This window comes from Stomoxys calcitrans, chromosome 4, assembly GCF_963082655.1.
Source record: "Stomoxys calcitrans chromosome 4, idStoCalc2.1, whole genome shotgun sequence".
NCBI lineage: Eukaryota > Metazoa > Arthropoda > Insecta > Diptera > Muscidae > Stomoxys > Stomoxys calcitrans.
In genome coordinates, this window is record NC_081555.1 from 20890853 (window position 1) to 20904953 (window position 14101).

The 14101-nt window shown below is 37.6% G+C and overlaps 1 protein-coding gene across 1 annotated transcript; it reads left to right on the forward strand.

The window, feature by feature from the left end:
* Positions 1-7638: 7638 nt before the first annotated feature.
* Positions 7639-8824, forward strand: LOC106085024 (2-methoxy-6-polyprenyl-1,4-benzoquinol methylase, mitochondrial-like). The gene is made up of 3 exons (XM_013249026.2): positions 7639-7896; positions 7961-8379; positions 8447-8824. The coding sequence occupies exons 1-3, from the start codon at positions 7686-7688 to the stop codon at positions 8759-8761; spliced, it is 945 nt and encodes a 314-aa protein (XP_013104480.1). The 5' UTR covers positions 7639-7685; the 3' UTR covers positions 8762-8824.
* Positions 8825-14101: the final 5277 nt, after the last annotated feature.

Here is a 14101-nt window from a genome sequence, read left to right on the forward strand (position 1 = left end):
TCACAGTCAGAGACAATCAGCCGTATCGAGTGAAGAGTCTGAGTGAGGAGCTGGGCGGCACCGGCTCTTGCTTAAAGGCTCTTGCCTTTAAATAACCCATTGCCATCACGTTCCCGCGGCAATCGGTGCTATGGACCGGAACGAGCTTGTTTACTTGTTAGAGTTTGACGAGAATTGCTACCGCCACATAGTAATAGAGTACTGATTAAGAAACCTTGTTGACTACACTTAAAACATTTGGCCGGTCTGTCATCTTTTAGATGGCCATCTAATAGCCCAGTGCTGCCAGTTAGGAAAGCAGAGGCTTGCAAATGCAAATTTACCCATAAACATTTCGTTAAGGAACAAGGGCAAACTTCTCAAATATCAATGAGTGCTGTCCGATTCAAGTTTAAGCTCAATGTTAAGCGACCTCCTTTTTATAGCCGAGTCCGAACGGCGTGCAGCAGTGTGACACGAGTTTGGGGAGAAGTTATTACATGGCTTATATGCATGGCATAGTACCTTACAAATGTCGCCCCTCCATTGGGTAGGGAAACCAGCGATGAAAATTTTTTTCTTATAAAGAGGTTTATGGCTACAAAATGCCGCCTCTAGGCTCTCTGGTAGAGCAGATAACTTTTTAGTTAACTTGCGACCATACGACACACATTACCTGTTCATATACCCAGCCAAATCTACTTGACTAACTACCAGATCGTGCTGGATGTAACGCATCTAAGTGGGAGAGTTCCTAGATCAGCAAGCAAATTAAGCATGAACACACAACGAACTGTAACATCAACATCCAAAAACAATAGAGAAAGACGAAACGAAAAATATCCGATTGACTGTCTTCAGTTTGTTTTCGACGCTAAATGCCTGGGTTCAAATCCTGGCGAGAATATGAGAATAAATTTTTAGCCGTGGTAGCTGTAGACACTTGTGATAATAAATTCGGTATAAGTACAACATACCAACGTTCGGCCCCTGAAGCCTTCACACCTAATATGGCTGATGAGAAGGTTAGGCTAGGTTAGATAAGAGTGGCAGTCCTTTACAGACTTATTTTTAGACTTAGACAATTTTAAGCCCATTGTGATACCACAGTAGCGACAGACCAAGGCAGGGAATCGAACCCATGACCCCTGCACGGGTAACCCATGCACGCTACCAACTCGTCCACCGGGGCGGTTGATGAGCAATACTAAACCAAATTACGAAACGCGTTCCATAGTGGTTGAGGTGTGTTCCTTTTCTATTTGTAAAGTAAAAATCTCCAATCATTGAGCTCGTCTCGAAAGAGAAACAAACAGAAATTGGAAAATTTAATGATCTTCGCCCTAACAGGAAAAAAATTTAAAATGAAAAATTCGGCAGAGCCCGGTCGGGATTCGAACCTGGACACACGGAGTGACAGCGTGTCTATCGTTCAAAGCCATCAATACAACTTCCAACAGATGCGCAGAATCATGTGTATACCATGGGAGTAGTGTAATTTGTGTAGACAAAAAATCTGTCATTACACAAAAATACATGCATTGGGAAAAGTACAGCTAAGGACAGGGTTGCCAAGCGTGGTTAATGTGGTATTTATATCATAGAGGTGTTTTCGCAATGAATTCGGTATAAGTACTCGAAAGCTCAATCATAAAATTTTACAATTTTTGTTTGTCCGCCTTAACAGGCAAAAAACTTTAAAATGAGTTATTTATTTATGTTTATATTGAAATTTAGGACATAAATGATTTGCTAACACACTATCATATTTACTTTTTCAGCAGACGACATCTTTTATTTCTAAAGACTTTTTTGCTTTTCTGGGTAGCAAACTTGGTTGATTGTAGTTAAGAAGTAGGCAAGTAAGTTGTTTTAAACTATGCTATGTTAATATTGGTGTTATTTGTAAGCCAACAAGTATTTTGATTTACATAATTTACATATTTAAAGCATATCTACTACACAAGCATGAATATCTTTAGAATCTCGTTTTAAAAACCCGTAGTAATGTTAAAATACAAAATATTTTGCTTCAATTAGTCTTTCAACGCGCTTATTCATTGGCACACAACAAAATCTGTTTTCATTGGGTATGGAAAACTAGAGTTTTTAAATTAAAAAAAAAATTAAAAAATTTTTCAAAAAAAAAAAAAAATGGTGCTATAAAATTAGTGATGATTCGGAGAAACTCTAAAAATGTTTCTAGACAAGTTTAATATTAGCTGTTTATAAACTATTTAACATATATCAACGAAGACATGGTGGATTTTTCGAAAGAATTTCTAAAGTGACCAAAAAATAATTTTTAAAAATTTCTTTGTTGTTGTAAAAAAATTAGAATAAAATTTAAAACTAGACTTTATTGTTTTTGGTTATTTTAGTTTTATCCAAAGAGAGTCGAGCTAATGACCATGAGAATTATGTTAAGAAAGAAGATTTGATTATTGAAAATTTATTAAAAAGAAATTGAAAGACATAACAGCCATCCCAGCTATGTAGCTCATTTTTGTGGTATTTATTTAACATTTGCTGTGTTTTATTTTGGTACTGAATGGATAAGCCCTGAAGGTGAAAAATAAAACGCATAAAACGTTTCCAGTGCAAGCCTGTTTCTATGCCATTTGCAACCAGTCAAAACAACTCGAAGAAAAAATGCAAATAACTGTAAAATTTGCAACAAAAAAATATGCAAAACATGTGTGGACACAGCAGTCAAATAAAATTTATTAAGATTTGTGCACGCATTTGTATGAATAATTGAGTTATATTTTATTTCGCCATTCACAATAGAGGATTCCTGCTAGTGGCCAAATTTATATGTGAAAAAAATATAATGGCAATCCTGACAACAGATGTTCTATATAAGCCTGCACTGCAAGGCCTTAACAAGGTGGGCTCACGCGAACAGCTGTTAACAGCCGGCCTTGTTTGACCGTAATAAAATATCAGATTTTTGTTTGCATTCTTTTTTCACACGCACACAAATTTGTGTGTTGGCAAAATGTCGATCAGCTTGATGGCAAAATGGCGGATTGCATCATATGATTTGTAGTTGTTGTAGAAGTGAGGCCACCTTTAATTGTTTCGCCATGCCTGCACTGGTAATTGATTCAGGGGCCGAATTACAGCATACGTGAACGAGTAAAATCTTTCGAAATCTCTCTATTGTGAATTATGTATTTCTTTATTGAAAGAGAACTTTTTATATCTAAGGACTCAAATGTTTAAGTCGATCATGATTTATAAAAAATATTACATTGAAAAAGGGCGCCCCGGTAGCCGAGTTGGTGGCGTTCTTGGATTACCAGTGCAGGGGTCGTGGGTTCGATTCCCGCCAGAAGCCTTGGTCTGTCGCTACTGTGGTATCACAATGGACTTAAAATTGTCTAAGTGAGTCTGTAATGGACTGTCACTCTCTCCTTGTCCTAACCTAACCATTACATTGAAATATGTATAAAACTGGTATAATATTAATTAAATACGAGATTTAATTTCATTCGATACAATAGCGCCCTCGTTCACGTATGCGGTAATTCGACCCCAGAACTTCGTTGTCCTGGATAGATGTAAATTTCATACAAATTTCATTGTACTGTATAGTATTAAATAAAACACAGCTGTTGTTGCATTGCAGTTGCATTGATTGCAACAACAATGCTTTGTCTTTGGCTTGGTATCCACTGCTTTGGTGGATGTGGTTATTTTCATATGAAACCCGTTTTTTTCTTGAATAATCGTTTCCCTTTAAAACACAATAGCAACAGCTTATGTTAACTTGATTAGCAAGCCTCACATGCAGTTTTTTAATTAACTTCATTCAAAATATTTATTTATTTTTGAAGGCCGTTAATTAATTCATTATGTGCATTAACATTTTCATTTTGAACAAAAAACTGGTTTCATAACCAAAAAAAAAAAAAATAAAATATTATTATACGCTACACCACTATTGGTGGTGTAGGGTATAATACAGGGTTTTATAACCCCGACACGGCATAGCTGTGAGCACCACACAAGCTGAAACATTGAGGTCCGATCCATGTGGTGTTTATTGCCGTCACAGGAAGCTTAACTGCGAGCTACCGGGCGCGTCTACAGGTTGCGGATGGTGGAATGCTTCAGGACAATCAGCGGTATCGAGCGGAGAGTCTCATGAGATGCGTGCCACCGACTCTTGCACAAATACTGAGTGTCTATGATGCTCGATATGACAAGGCGGGTTATTGGCACCTTTAAATAACCAATGGCAACCTTGTTCCCGTGGCGATCGGTCCTTTGGACCGGAACGATCTTGCTCACCTACAGGAGATTGACAAAGATCGAGCGGAGAGTCTCAGTGAGATGGCGGGTGGCACCGACCCTTGCACAAATACTGAGTGTCTGTGATGCTCGATATGACAAGGCGGGTTATTGGCACCTTTAAATAACCAATGGCAACCCTGTTCCCGTGGCGATCGGTCCTTTGGACCGGAACGATCTTGCTCATCTCCACATGAAAATGTGGCTACAACAACAACAAAAACACGGTATTATATAGAGATAGATACATTGATAAGTACACCGATCGACACAGAATCACTTCCTGATTCGATTTAGCTATGTCCGTCTGTCTGTCTGTTCGTCTGTCCATGTTAATTTGTGTACAAAGTATAGGTAGCAATTTTCATCCGATCGTCTTCAAATTTAGCGCAAGCATTTTCTTGGGCCCACAGACGAAGCCTATTGAAATTGGACAAAAATCGATTCTGATTTGGATATAGCTCCCATATATATGTTCGTCCAATTTGAACTAAAATTGTAATTATATCGTCATTTGTAAACGAATTCCCACGAAATTTTGAAGGACTGATTCTCTTATAAGTCTCGTAATTATTAGCGAATTTCAAAGAAATCGGCTCAGATTTAGATATAGCTTCCATATATATGTTTGTCCAATTTGGACTAGTATTGCAATAGTTTGGTCATTTGTTAACCGATTCACACTAAAATTGGCACAAAGGATTCCCTTATGACTCCCAGTATGATGAATGAATTTGATAGAAATCGGTTCAGATTTAGATATAGGTCCCATTTATTGGGTAAATACCCAATAAATACCTTTTTTGGGTATTTATTTGGTTATTTATAATTTTGCAGATATCTTGGGTATAAAAACATTTTGCAAATAATTTTTGATGATTTCCTATTCTTTGTATATAAACCTGATCTTCTGATCTCATAAAATGGGTTTTTAGTTATAAATAGCCGCTATATAGACCGATCTCCAGACTTGAGGCAATAAATTGGTAATTTTTCATCCGATTTCGATGAAATTTGGCACAGTGAATTCTGGTAGACCCCTACTCATTTCTGTGAAGTGTGGTTTATATCGGATCATATTTGGATATAGCTGCCCTATAGACCGATCTCCCGATATAGTGTAATGAGCCTATAAAACAAGCATTTTTCATCCTATTCTGCACAGCGCACTGTTTCAAATTTCATCAAATTCGGATGAAAAATGCTCCTTTTATGGGCTCAATACTCTATATCGGGAGATCGGTCTATAGGGCAGCTATATCCAAATATGGTCCGATCTGGACGATATTCAACAAATGGATTTAAAGGGGTACCAAAACTCGATGTGCTAAATTTAATCGAAATAGGATGAAAAATGCTCGGTCTATATGACAGCTATATTCAAATATGGTCCGATCTCGACGATATTTGACAGGAATGGGTAGGGGTTTACCATAACACACTGTGCCAAATTTCATCGAATTCAGGTAATAAATGGATCTTATATGGCCTCCATACCCTATATCGGGAGATCGGGCGGTAGGTCTATAAGGCAGCTATATCCATATATAGTCCGATCTGAGTCATACTTCACAGAAACGAGAAGGGGTCTACCAGAAATCATCAAAAATTTTTTGCAAACTGTTTTTGTACCCAAGATGCCTGCAAAATTATAAATACCCAGCTTTTGGGTATAAATGGGTAAATACCCGGGTATTTACCCAATTTACAGGGTAAATACCTTTTGGGTAATTTACCCATCGCCCATCTCTATACATATCCAATGTGGCGTAGGGTATCAAAAGGTCGGCATCGCCCGATTTTTTTTTTTCGTACTTACATTTTTTTTCGTTTATTGTAAATTAGAAATATTTAAGAGCATGTTTTTAACCGATTTTTTTTTGACTTCAGACCAACGAACAATTGTTCGCTCTGTAAGGGAAAGTGAATTGATTTCGTTTTGTGTAACTCACCTAATACGAAGAGTGGTCATCATACGAGTATATTGTTTTAATGACAGGCCTTTATAGGAAAAGTTATTTTATTATATTCTTTTGCAAAAAAACTTCAGTCTATTTATGAATGAAAATCACCCTGCGGTTTCTGTTCAGTTTTCTATATTTTATCTTTTTTTTTAAGAAATTGTAATGGTAGAGGACTTGGACTAGGACTTGTTTAACTCGAAACCTTTCTTTTCGAAGCAGTCCGAGTTAACGCTGTGGTACAAGGAAACGGTCGGTAGGACGACGAAAATCCTTGAGGTAGATTCGGATAAAGAGAAGACGAGGCTTTTACTGAAAGGAAATAAGAAGGAGGTCAGCTAAGCTTTCGGTATCATAACGAGAGACATAGAACTACGAGCTCACTTATGCAAAATATGTGTGGCAAGTGATAGCATGTGTAGGGTATGTGGGAAAGGTGATGAGACGTTGGAGCATTTCTTATGTCATTAACAACTTCTTCAATTTTTCGAATTTCGCAAATTAGATTACATCAATGGATTGGTGAAGAAAATTTCTTTTCATAATGGAATCACTCGTCTTGATTCTTCAACGTATTGGGTTGCCCAAAAAGTAATTGCGGATTTTTTAAAAGAAAATAAATAAAGTAAATTTTTAATAAAACTTAGAATGAACTTTAGTCAAATATACTTTTTTTACACTCTTTTTCTATAGCAAGCTAAAAGTAACAGCTGATAACTGACAGAAGAAAGAAGAGTCACAAGCTGTGAAAAAATTTGTCAACGCCGACTATATGAAAAATCCGCAATTACTTTTTGGGCAACCCAATATATTAACCTTTTTATCTAATAATTAGCAAGCAGACGATTTTCAATCAAATTTGATCAAATTTTCTAAATTTTCAGATCGAGAATTTCAGCCTGAAATTTTCACAAATTACAAAAACTGCTATCAAAGTTTCAAATTTTCCCTTTTTTCCCTTTATGGAATTCGGACCACAAACAAAGATTTGGCAGCCCCAACAAATTTTCGAATTACCGAACAAAGCTTTAGCCTGCCAAAAGGCGCCTGGACTACCCAGAGCCTTGAATTTTGCACACGATCTCGCTAACGCTTCAGAAATATCTATACCCGTTCTTACACGGCATATTTTTTACCAGATTTTTTCGATCCTATCCCACTGAGTGGCATCTCTTTGGAGAGTGGAGCGTGGTATTGAAAACAGTTAGGAATTTTGTAAGTAGTTTGGAATTCCTGACTTAGATTTTCTTTTTCGAGGTTACTTTTAAGTATTTAATGCGAACAACAAGCCGGTTACTGGCTTAGTCCATAATGGCATGGGGCGGATTAATATCCGCATTCTCTTTTCAACCTAATCTAACCTAAGAAATTGTAAAGTTGAAAATTACATTATTTTCAGTTTAGCTAGTTCAACAAGTGTTGCTAAAGGAACTTTATCAGGTCACAATGAATTCTAGGAGAGTTTTTCATTGGAAATCATTGAGCAATCTTTGCCAACATGAAGTTTTATTGCAAAGAAACCAAAGTAACTCATACCAACAAACAGCCAAAATGGAAGCTTACAATGACAGGGTCTCTGAAACACACAAATCCTCCGAAAAGCGAACGAAGTTCTTTGGTTCGGAACAAGTTACCCCAGGAGAAAGAAACCAAAAGGGTAGGTATTGACCATATGAGTCTGTGTTTGCAAATTTTCTATTCTTTTGTCTTACTTTTCATAGTCAATAAAATGTTTACGGATATGGCAGACTCTTATGATCGCCTTCTCGATGTCATGTCTTTGGGTATGCATCGTGTGTGGAAGGATATGCTAGTGAATAAGTTGGCACCTCAACCTGGTATATGCCTCTTGGATATGGCTGGTGGCACAGGTGACATACCAATTAGAGTTTTAAAACATTTGTCCATGCAATCGAATCCCAAGGGCATTAAAAGTGCTCTCACCGTATTGGATATCAATCAGAACATGTTGAATGTGGGAGAACAAAGAGCCCGAAACCTGGGTCTAACGGACCGTAGCTTGCCCCATGTGACCGTGGAATGGAAGTGTGCGGATGCAGAAAACTTACCATATACCGATAATAGTTTTAATGCTTATACTACATCATTTGGTGTTAGAAATGTCACCAATATGGAACGGGTATATACAACATTTTTACCTTGACCTAATCTCGTTTACCTTTGTGAACCATGCATTTTCTCCGCAGGTGTTGCAAGAAGCCTATCGTGTGCTGCAGCCAGGTGGCCGTTTCTTGTGTTTAGAATTTAGTCATCTCAATAATTATCCCATGCAATTTGCATTCAATCAATATACGGATAAAGTGATTCCAGGTTTATTCCTTTTGATGTCCGGCAGTTTGGAACAGGCCAACTATTTGAGTACAAGCATACGCAACTTCCCCAATCAGGAAACCTTTAAATTAATGATTCAAGAGGCTGGATTTGAGATGGTCCATTATGAGAACATAAATTTCGGTGTTGTTAGCATCCATACGGGATTCAAGTTAAGGGGTCTAAGATGATATGGTGGCCTATATGAAAGAAAAAATAAAACTTAATGCTATTACACTGGTCAGCAAAATGAAAAAAAAAATTGGCTGTTTCCTTTGAGTATTCTCAAAATTGGGGTATTAATTCCGAAATCCTGCAAAAAAATTTCTCGAATACATCTTGTTTTCGAGCTTCTAGGGAAATAGATAAAGATTTTTAAAAAGGCATTTAGGTAGCCTGGGCTGTACTCTGAATATTCACCAACTTGGTTTGAATGGATAATTTATGAATCCATAGCAGTTTAATCAAAATAAAGTCCGATCTGAACCCTACTCGACAAGCATGTCGAGGAGCCTAACACTACTCTCTGTGCCGAATTTCAGGGGAATCAGGTAATAAATGTGCCTTTAATGGTCCCTGGACCTTAAATTGGGGGATCGCTATATATGACAGCTAATATATCCAAATGTAGTCCCATCTGTGCCTTATTGCGAGCGGGTGGCGAAGGGCTTAACATAGCTCACTGTGCTCAATTTTTGGCAAAATCTAATAACAAATGCGTTTTTTATGGGCCAAGACCTTAAATCGGGACATCGGTATATATGGCAGCTATATCAAAATATAGATCAATCAGGACTATATCCGGTACGGTTGTCGAAGGGCCTAGCACATCTCGCTGCTCCAAATTGAATTGAAATTGGGTATAAAAATTTGCCTTTTAACGGCCAAAGAGTTGGGTCCAAATAAAGTCCATTTTAGTCCATACTTGGTACGATAATTAAAGGGTCTAACAGGCCTCCGTAGGCGCAGAGGTTAGCATGTCCGTCTACGACGCTGAACGCCTGGGTTCGAATCCTGGCGAGACCATCAGAAAAAATATTCAGCAGTGGTTTTCCCCTCCTATTGCTGGCAACATTTGTGAGGTACTATGTCTTGTAAAACTTCTCTCCAAAGAAGTGTCGCACTGCGGCGCGCCGATCGGACTCGGCTATAAAAAGGAGGCCCCTTATCATTGAGCTTAAACTTGAATCGGACTGCACTCATTGATATGTGAGTTTAAGTTTGCCCTTGTTCCTTAGTGGAATAATCAAAATATCGAGTAGTAAATGGCCTTTTTATGGCAACTAGGCCTTGAATGTGGAAATTGGTATATATGGCAGCCAATTTCCGACATTCGTGCCGAAATTTCACTCACTATGCCAAATTTCAGCGAAATCGGTTCATAAATGTGGTTTGAATGGGCAGATCGGTCTATATGGGGGCTCGATCAAGATATTGTCCGAAATAGCCCATCTTTGAGCCTGCATATGGGCAAAACATATCTCTATTTTTAAAGACTGTAGCGAGATTTTGAGTATATGAACGTCATATGAACCATGAACTGTATGAGCTGTATGACGACTTTAGCATAGTTAAACGGATCAAAATACAACGGTTGCGTTGGCTAGGTCATGTTGTCAGAATGAATGAAAAAGGTCCAGCAAAGAAGTCTTTTGAAGGCAAGGCGCTTGGAACGCTATTCTAAGTTCGGCTAATAGAACAAATATTCTGCCATAGCCAATTAAAGTAAGTAAGTCTTAGGTTATGTTCCAGTTGAAAAAAAAAAACACTTTAGTCCTTAGCACCCATGATTTGACGATTTGAGTTGAAATGCCAAGTATTTTCACACGGAGAATAGGTGAACAATGTGACGTATGATGCATGACATTATTATCGAAAATAAAACATACGCAACCATGTCCAATAAATTTATTTTAGAAATGATTGGTGCTGTGCCAGAGTTGCTCGCCAAATCACAAGAACTACGAGCTTTAAGACAGAGATTGGCAATAGCACACAGACGCGCATAAATTCCTACGCCCGCGGGCATACGAACACTTACAATGAAAGCAACTTTGTCGCAACTTCGACGCATCGTTGTATTTTACATAAAATTTGTATACCCTACACCACCACTGTGGAACAGGGTATTATAAGTTTGTGCATTTTTGTGTGCAACGCTAAGAAAGAGAAGAGCTAGACCCATTGATTAGTATACCGATCGACTCAGAATCACGTTCTGATTCGATTTAGCCATGTCCGTCTGTGATCAATAAGGTAATCAAAGTGCGAGTCATATTTGTGGTCCTATGCAATCACGAAATTTTGCACATATAACTTTTTTGGACCAATAACGATAGCTATCGATTTTGGTAAATATCGGATCAGATTTAGATGTATCTTCCATATATATGTATCGCCCGATTTGCACTTAAATGGCCGTAGTGACTACAATTTTCAACCGATCTGCACAAAATGTGGCACGAATTGTTTTGTCACTGATTTTAACATATTTGGAAAATTTCATCAAAATCGGTTAAAATTTAGATATAGCTCCCATATATATGTATCGTCCGATTTGCACTTAAATGGCTGTAGTAGCTACAATTTTCAACCAACCTGCACAAAATTTGGCACGAATTGTTTTGTCACTGATTTTAACATATTTGAAAAATTTCATCAAAATCGGTTAAGATTTAGATATAGCTCCCATATATATGTATCGCCCGATTTGCACTTAAATGGCCGTAGTAACTACAATTTTCAATGGATCTGCACAAAATTTGACACGAATTGTTCTGTTACTGATCTTAACATATATGCGAGATTTCATCAAAATCGGTTCAGATTTAGATATAGCTCCCATATATATGTATCGCCCTATTTGCACTTAAATGACCGTAGTTACTACAATTTTCAACCAATTTGCACAAAAATTGGCATGAATTGTTTTGTTACTGACTTTAACATACTTGCAAGATTTTATCAAAATCGGTTCAGATTTGGCTATGGCTCCCATGTATATGTATCGCCCAATTTACACTTATAATAAACAAACTGTAATAAACAAATTGGTTTATTACAGCCTAAACGCGGATAGCATTTTTCGCCATTAAAACTAAGCGAGAAAATCCACTTAATGGGTAAATAAAAAAATCCCTGTTGTCTTCTTCTCTACAATAGCCGAGGAAATGACTGAACAAGGTGGCGTATGACGTATGCCATATTCAGGTACAATAATCGAAAAGTAAACATACGCGCCCATGTCCAATAAATTTAATTCAGAATTGGTTGGTGCTGTGTCAGAGGTTCTCGCCAAATCATGAGCAGTGCTGCCGTTTGTGGTAGGTTCCTACCAAAATTGGTAGGTTTTTATGGTAGGCTCTTAATAGGTTGGTAGGCTGACCTCAATTTTTGGCCGGGGATAACTCAAAATTATTTCACTTCTTGTCGTTTCTGTGTATTCATTAGAGTGCAGAATAAAACCATGGATGTCGAGGAGCCAAATATTGTTACAAGAGGTCCCACTGCTCCAAACTTCAGGAAAAGGGCGTAAGCACTGATATTGACTTAACTGGTACAAATTACGTAAATTCTAGGTAACAAATGCGGCTTTTGTGCGTTCAATGCCTTCAATCGGAAAACTGGGCTATATGACAGCTGCATACAAATATGGTCAGATCTGGTCAATACCCAGACGTTCAGGGGTCCATGCAACTCCCTACCATCGCTTAAATGGGTAAAAAAATCTAATTTTTGGCTCATACTTTTAAATCGGCACTTTTGTTGAATTGAATCGGTGTGAGAATACGACTTTCATGAACTTAAAATTTTTTATCGGCAGGTCGGTATAAATGGTGCTATATAAAAATATAGGCCATATTTGAACTTTAAGCTGCAGAATGATTTCCACACACAGACGGACGAACATGTTCACATTGTCTATGAATATAACGACGATCTAGTGTGCATACTTTGTAGGGTTGAAAATGTATAGTTTGATGTGTTTCAAATGGAATGGCAAAATGGCCAAATCTTCGGTGGTGAGTATAAAAACATTACTCGTATGACATTTATGGCTTGTAGAACATTTGGTAGGTTTTGGTAGGATTTTTCTTAAAATTTGGTAGGAAGTAATTTTCTTGGCTGCCAACATTGATCTTAAGCAGTGTTGCTACACAAGAAAATTATTTCCTAACAAAATTTAAAAAACAAAAAACATCCTACCAAACTCGACCAAAACCTACCGAATATTCTACAAGCCAAAAATGCGATATATGGTTTTTTACTTGTCACCGAAGACTAAGCCATTTTGCAATTCCATTTCGTCATTCAGTTTGTAACTTCTTGAAATATTCCTCTGAGACCCCATAAAGTATTGGGTTGCCCAAAAAGTAATTGCGGATTTTTTAAAGGAAAGTAAATGCATTTTTAATAAAACTTAGAATGAATTTTAATCAAATATATTTTTTTTACACTTTTTTTCTAAAGCAAGCTAAAAGTAACAGCTGATAACTGACAGAAGAAAGAATGCAATTACAGAGTCACAAGCTGTGAAAAAATTTGTCAACGCCGACTATATGAAAAATCCGCAATTACTTTTTGGGCAACCCAATATATATGTTCTTGATCGTCATGTCATTTTAAGTCGATGTAGCCATGTCCGTCCGTCCGCCTGTCTGTCGAAAGCATACTTCTTATTAGTGTCGGTCAATTGCGATTGTAAATGGGCCATGTCGGTCCATGTTTTGATATAACCGATCTTGGATTTTGACTTCTTGAGTCATTAAACAGCGCAATTCTCATCCCATTTGGCTGAAATTTTGCATGAGGTGTTTTGTTATGATTTCCAACAACTGTATTAAGTGTGGTTCAATCGGTCCATAACCTGATATAGCTGCCATATAAACCGATATTGGGTCTTGACTTCTTGATCTTTTAGAGGGAGCAATTCTTATCCGATTTGGCTGTAATTTTGCACGTGGTGTTTTGGTATCACTTCCAACAACTGTGTTATGTATGATCGAAATCGGTCTACAACTTGGTATAGCTGCCATATAAACCAATCTTGGATCTTGACTTCTTGAGCCTCTAGAGGGCGCAATTCTTATTCGATTTGGCTGAAATTTTGCTCGAGGTGTTTTGTTGTGACTTTCAACAACTGGGCGCATGGCGCAAATCGGTAGATAACCTCATGTAGCTGCTATATAAACCGATCTGGGATCTTGACTTCTTGAGCCTCTAGAGGGCGCAATTCTCATCCGACTTGGCAAAAATGTTGTACCACGGCTTCTCCCATGATCTCCAATATACGTGTCCAATATGGTCTGAATCGATATATAGCTTGATGCGGCTCCCATATAAACCGATCTCCCGATTTTGCTTCTTGAGCCCCTACAAGGTGAAATTCTTATCCGAATGGACTGAAATATTATATAATGACTTCTACAATGTTCAGCATTCAATTCATTTATGATCCGAATCGGACTACAACTTGATCAAGATACAATAGCATAACAGTTCTTATTCATTATTCGTTGTTTGCCTAGAGA

Excerpts from the sequence above, each read along its gene's own strand:
- LOC106085024 (XM_013249026.2), top strand. The coding sequence starts at position 7,686 with ATGAATTCTAGGAGAGTTTTTCATTGGAAATCATTGAGCAATCTTTGC. Across the intron at positions 7,897-7,960 it reads AGGAGAAAGAAACCAAAAGG|TCAATAAAATGTTTACGGAT; the intron begins GTAGGTATTGAC and ends TACTTTTCATAG. Across the intron at positions 8,380-8,446 it reads ATGTCACCAATATGGAACGG|GTGTTGCAAGAAGCCTATCG; the intron begins GTATATACAACA and ends TTTTCTCCGCAG.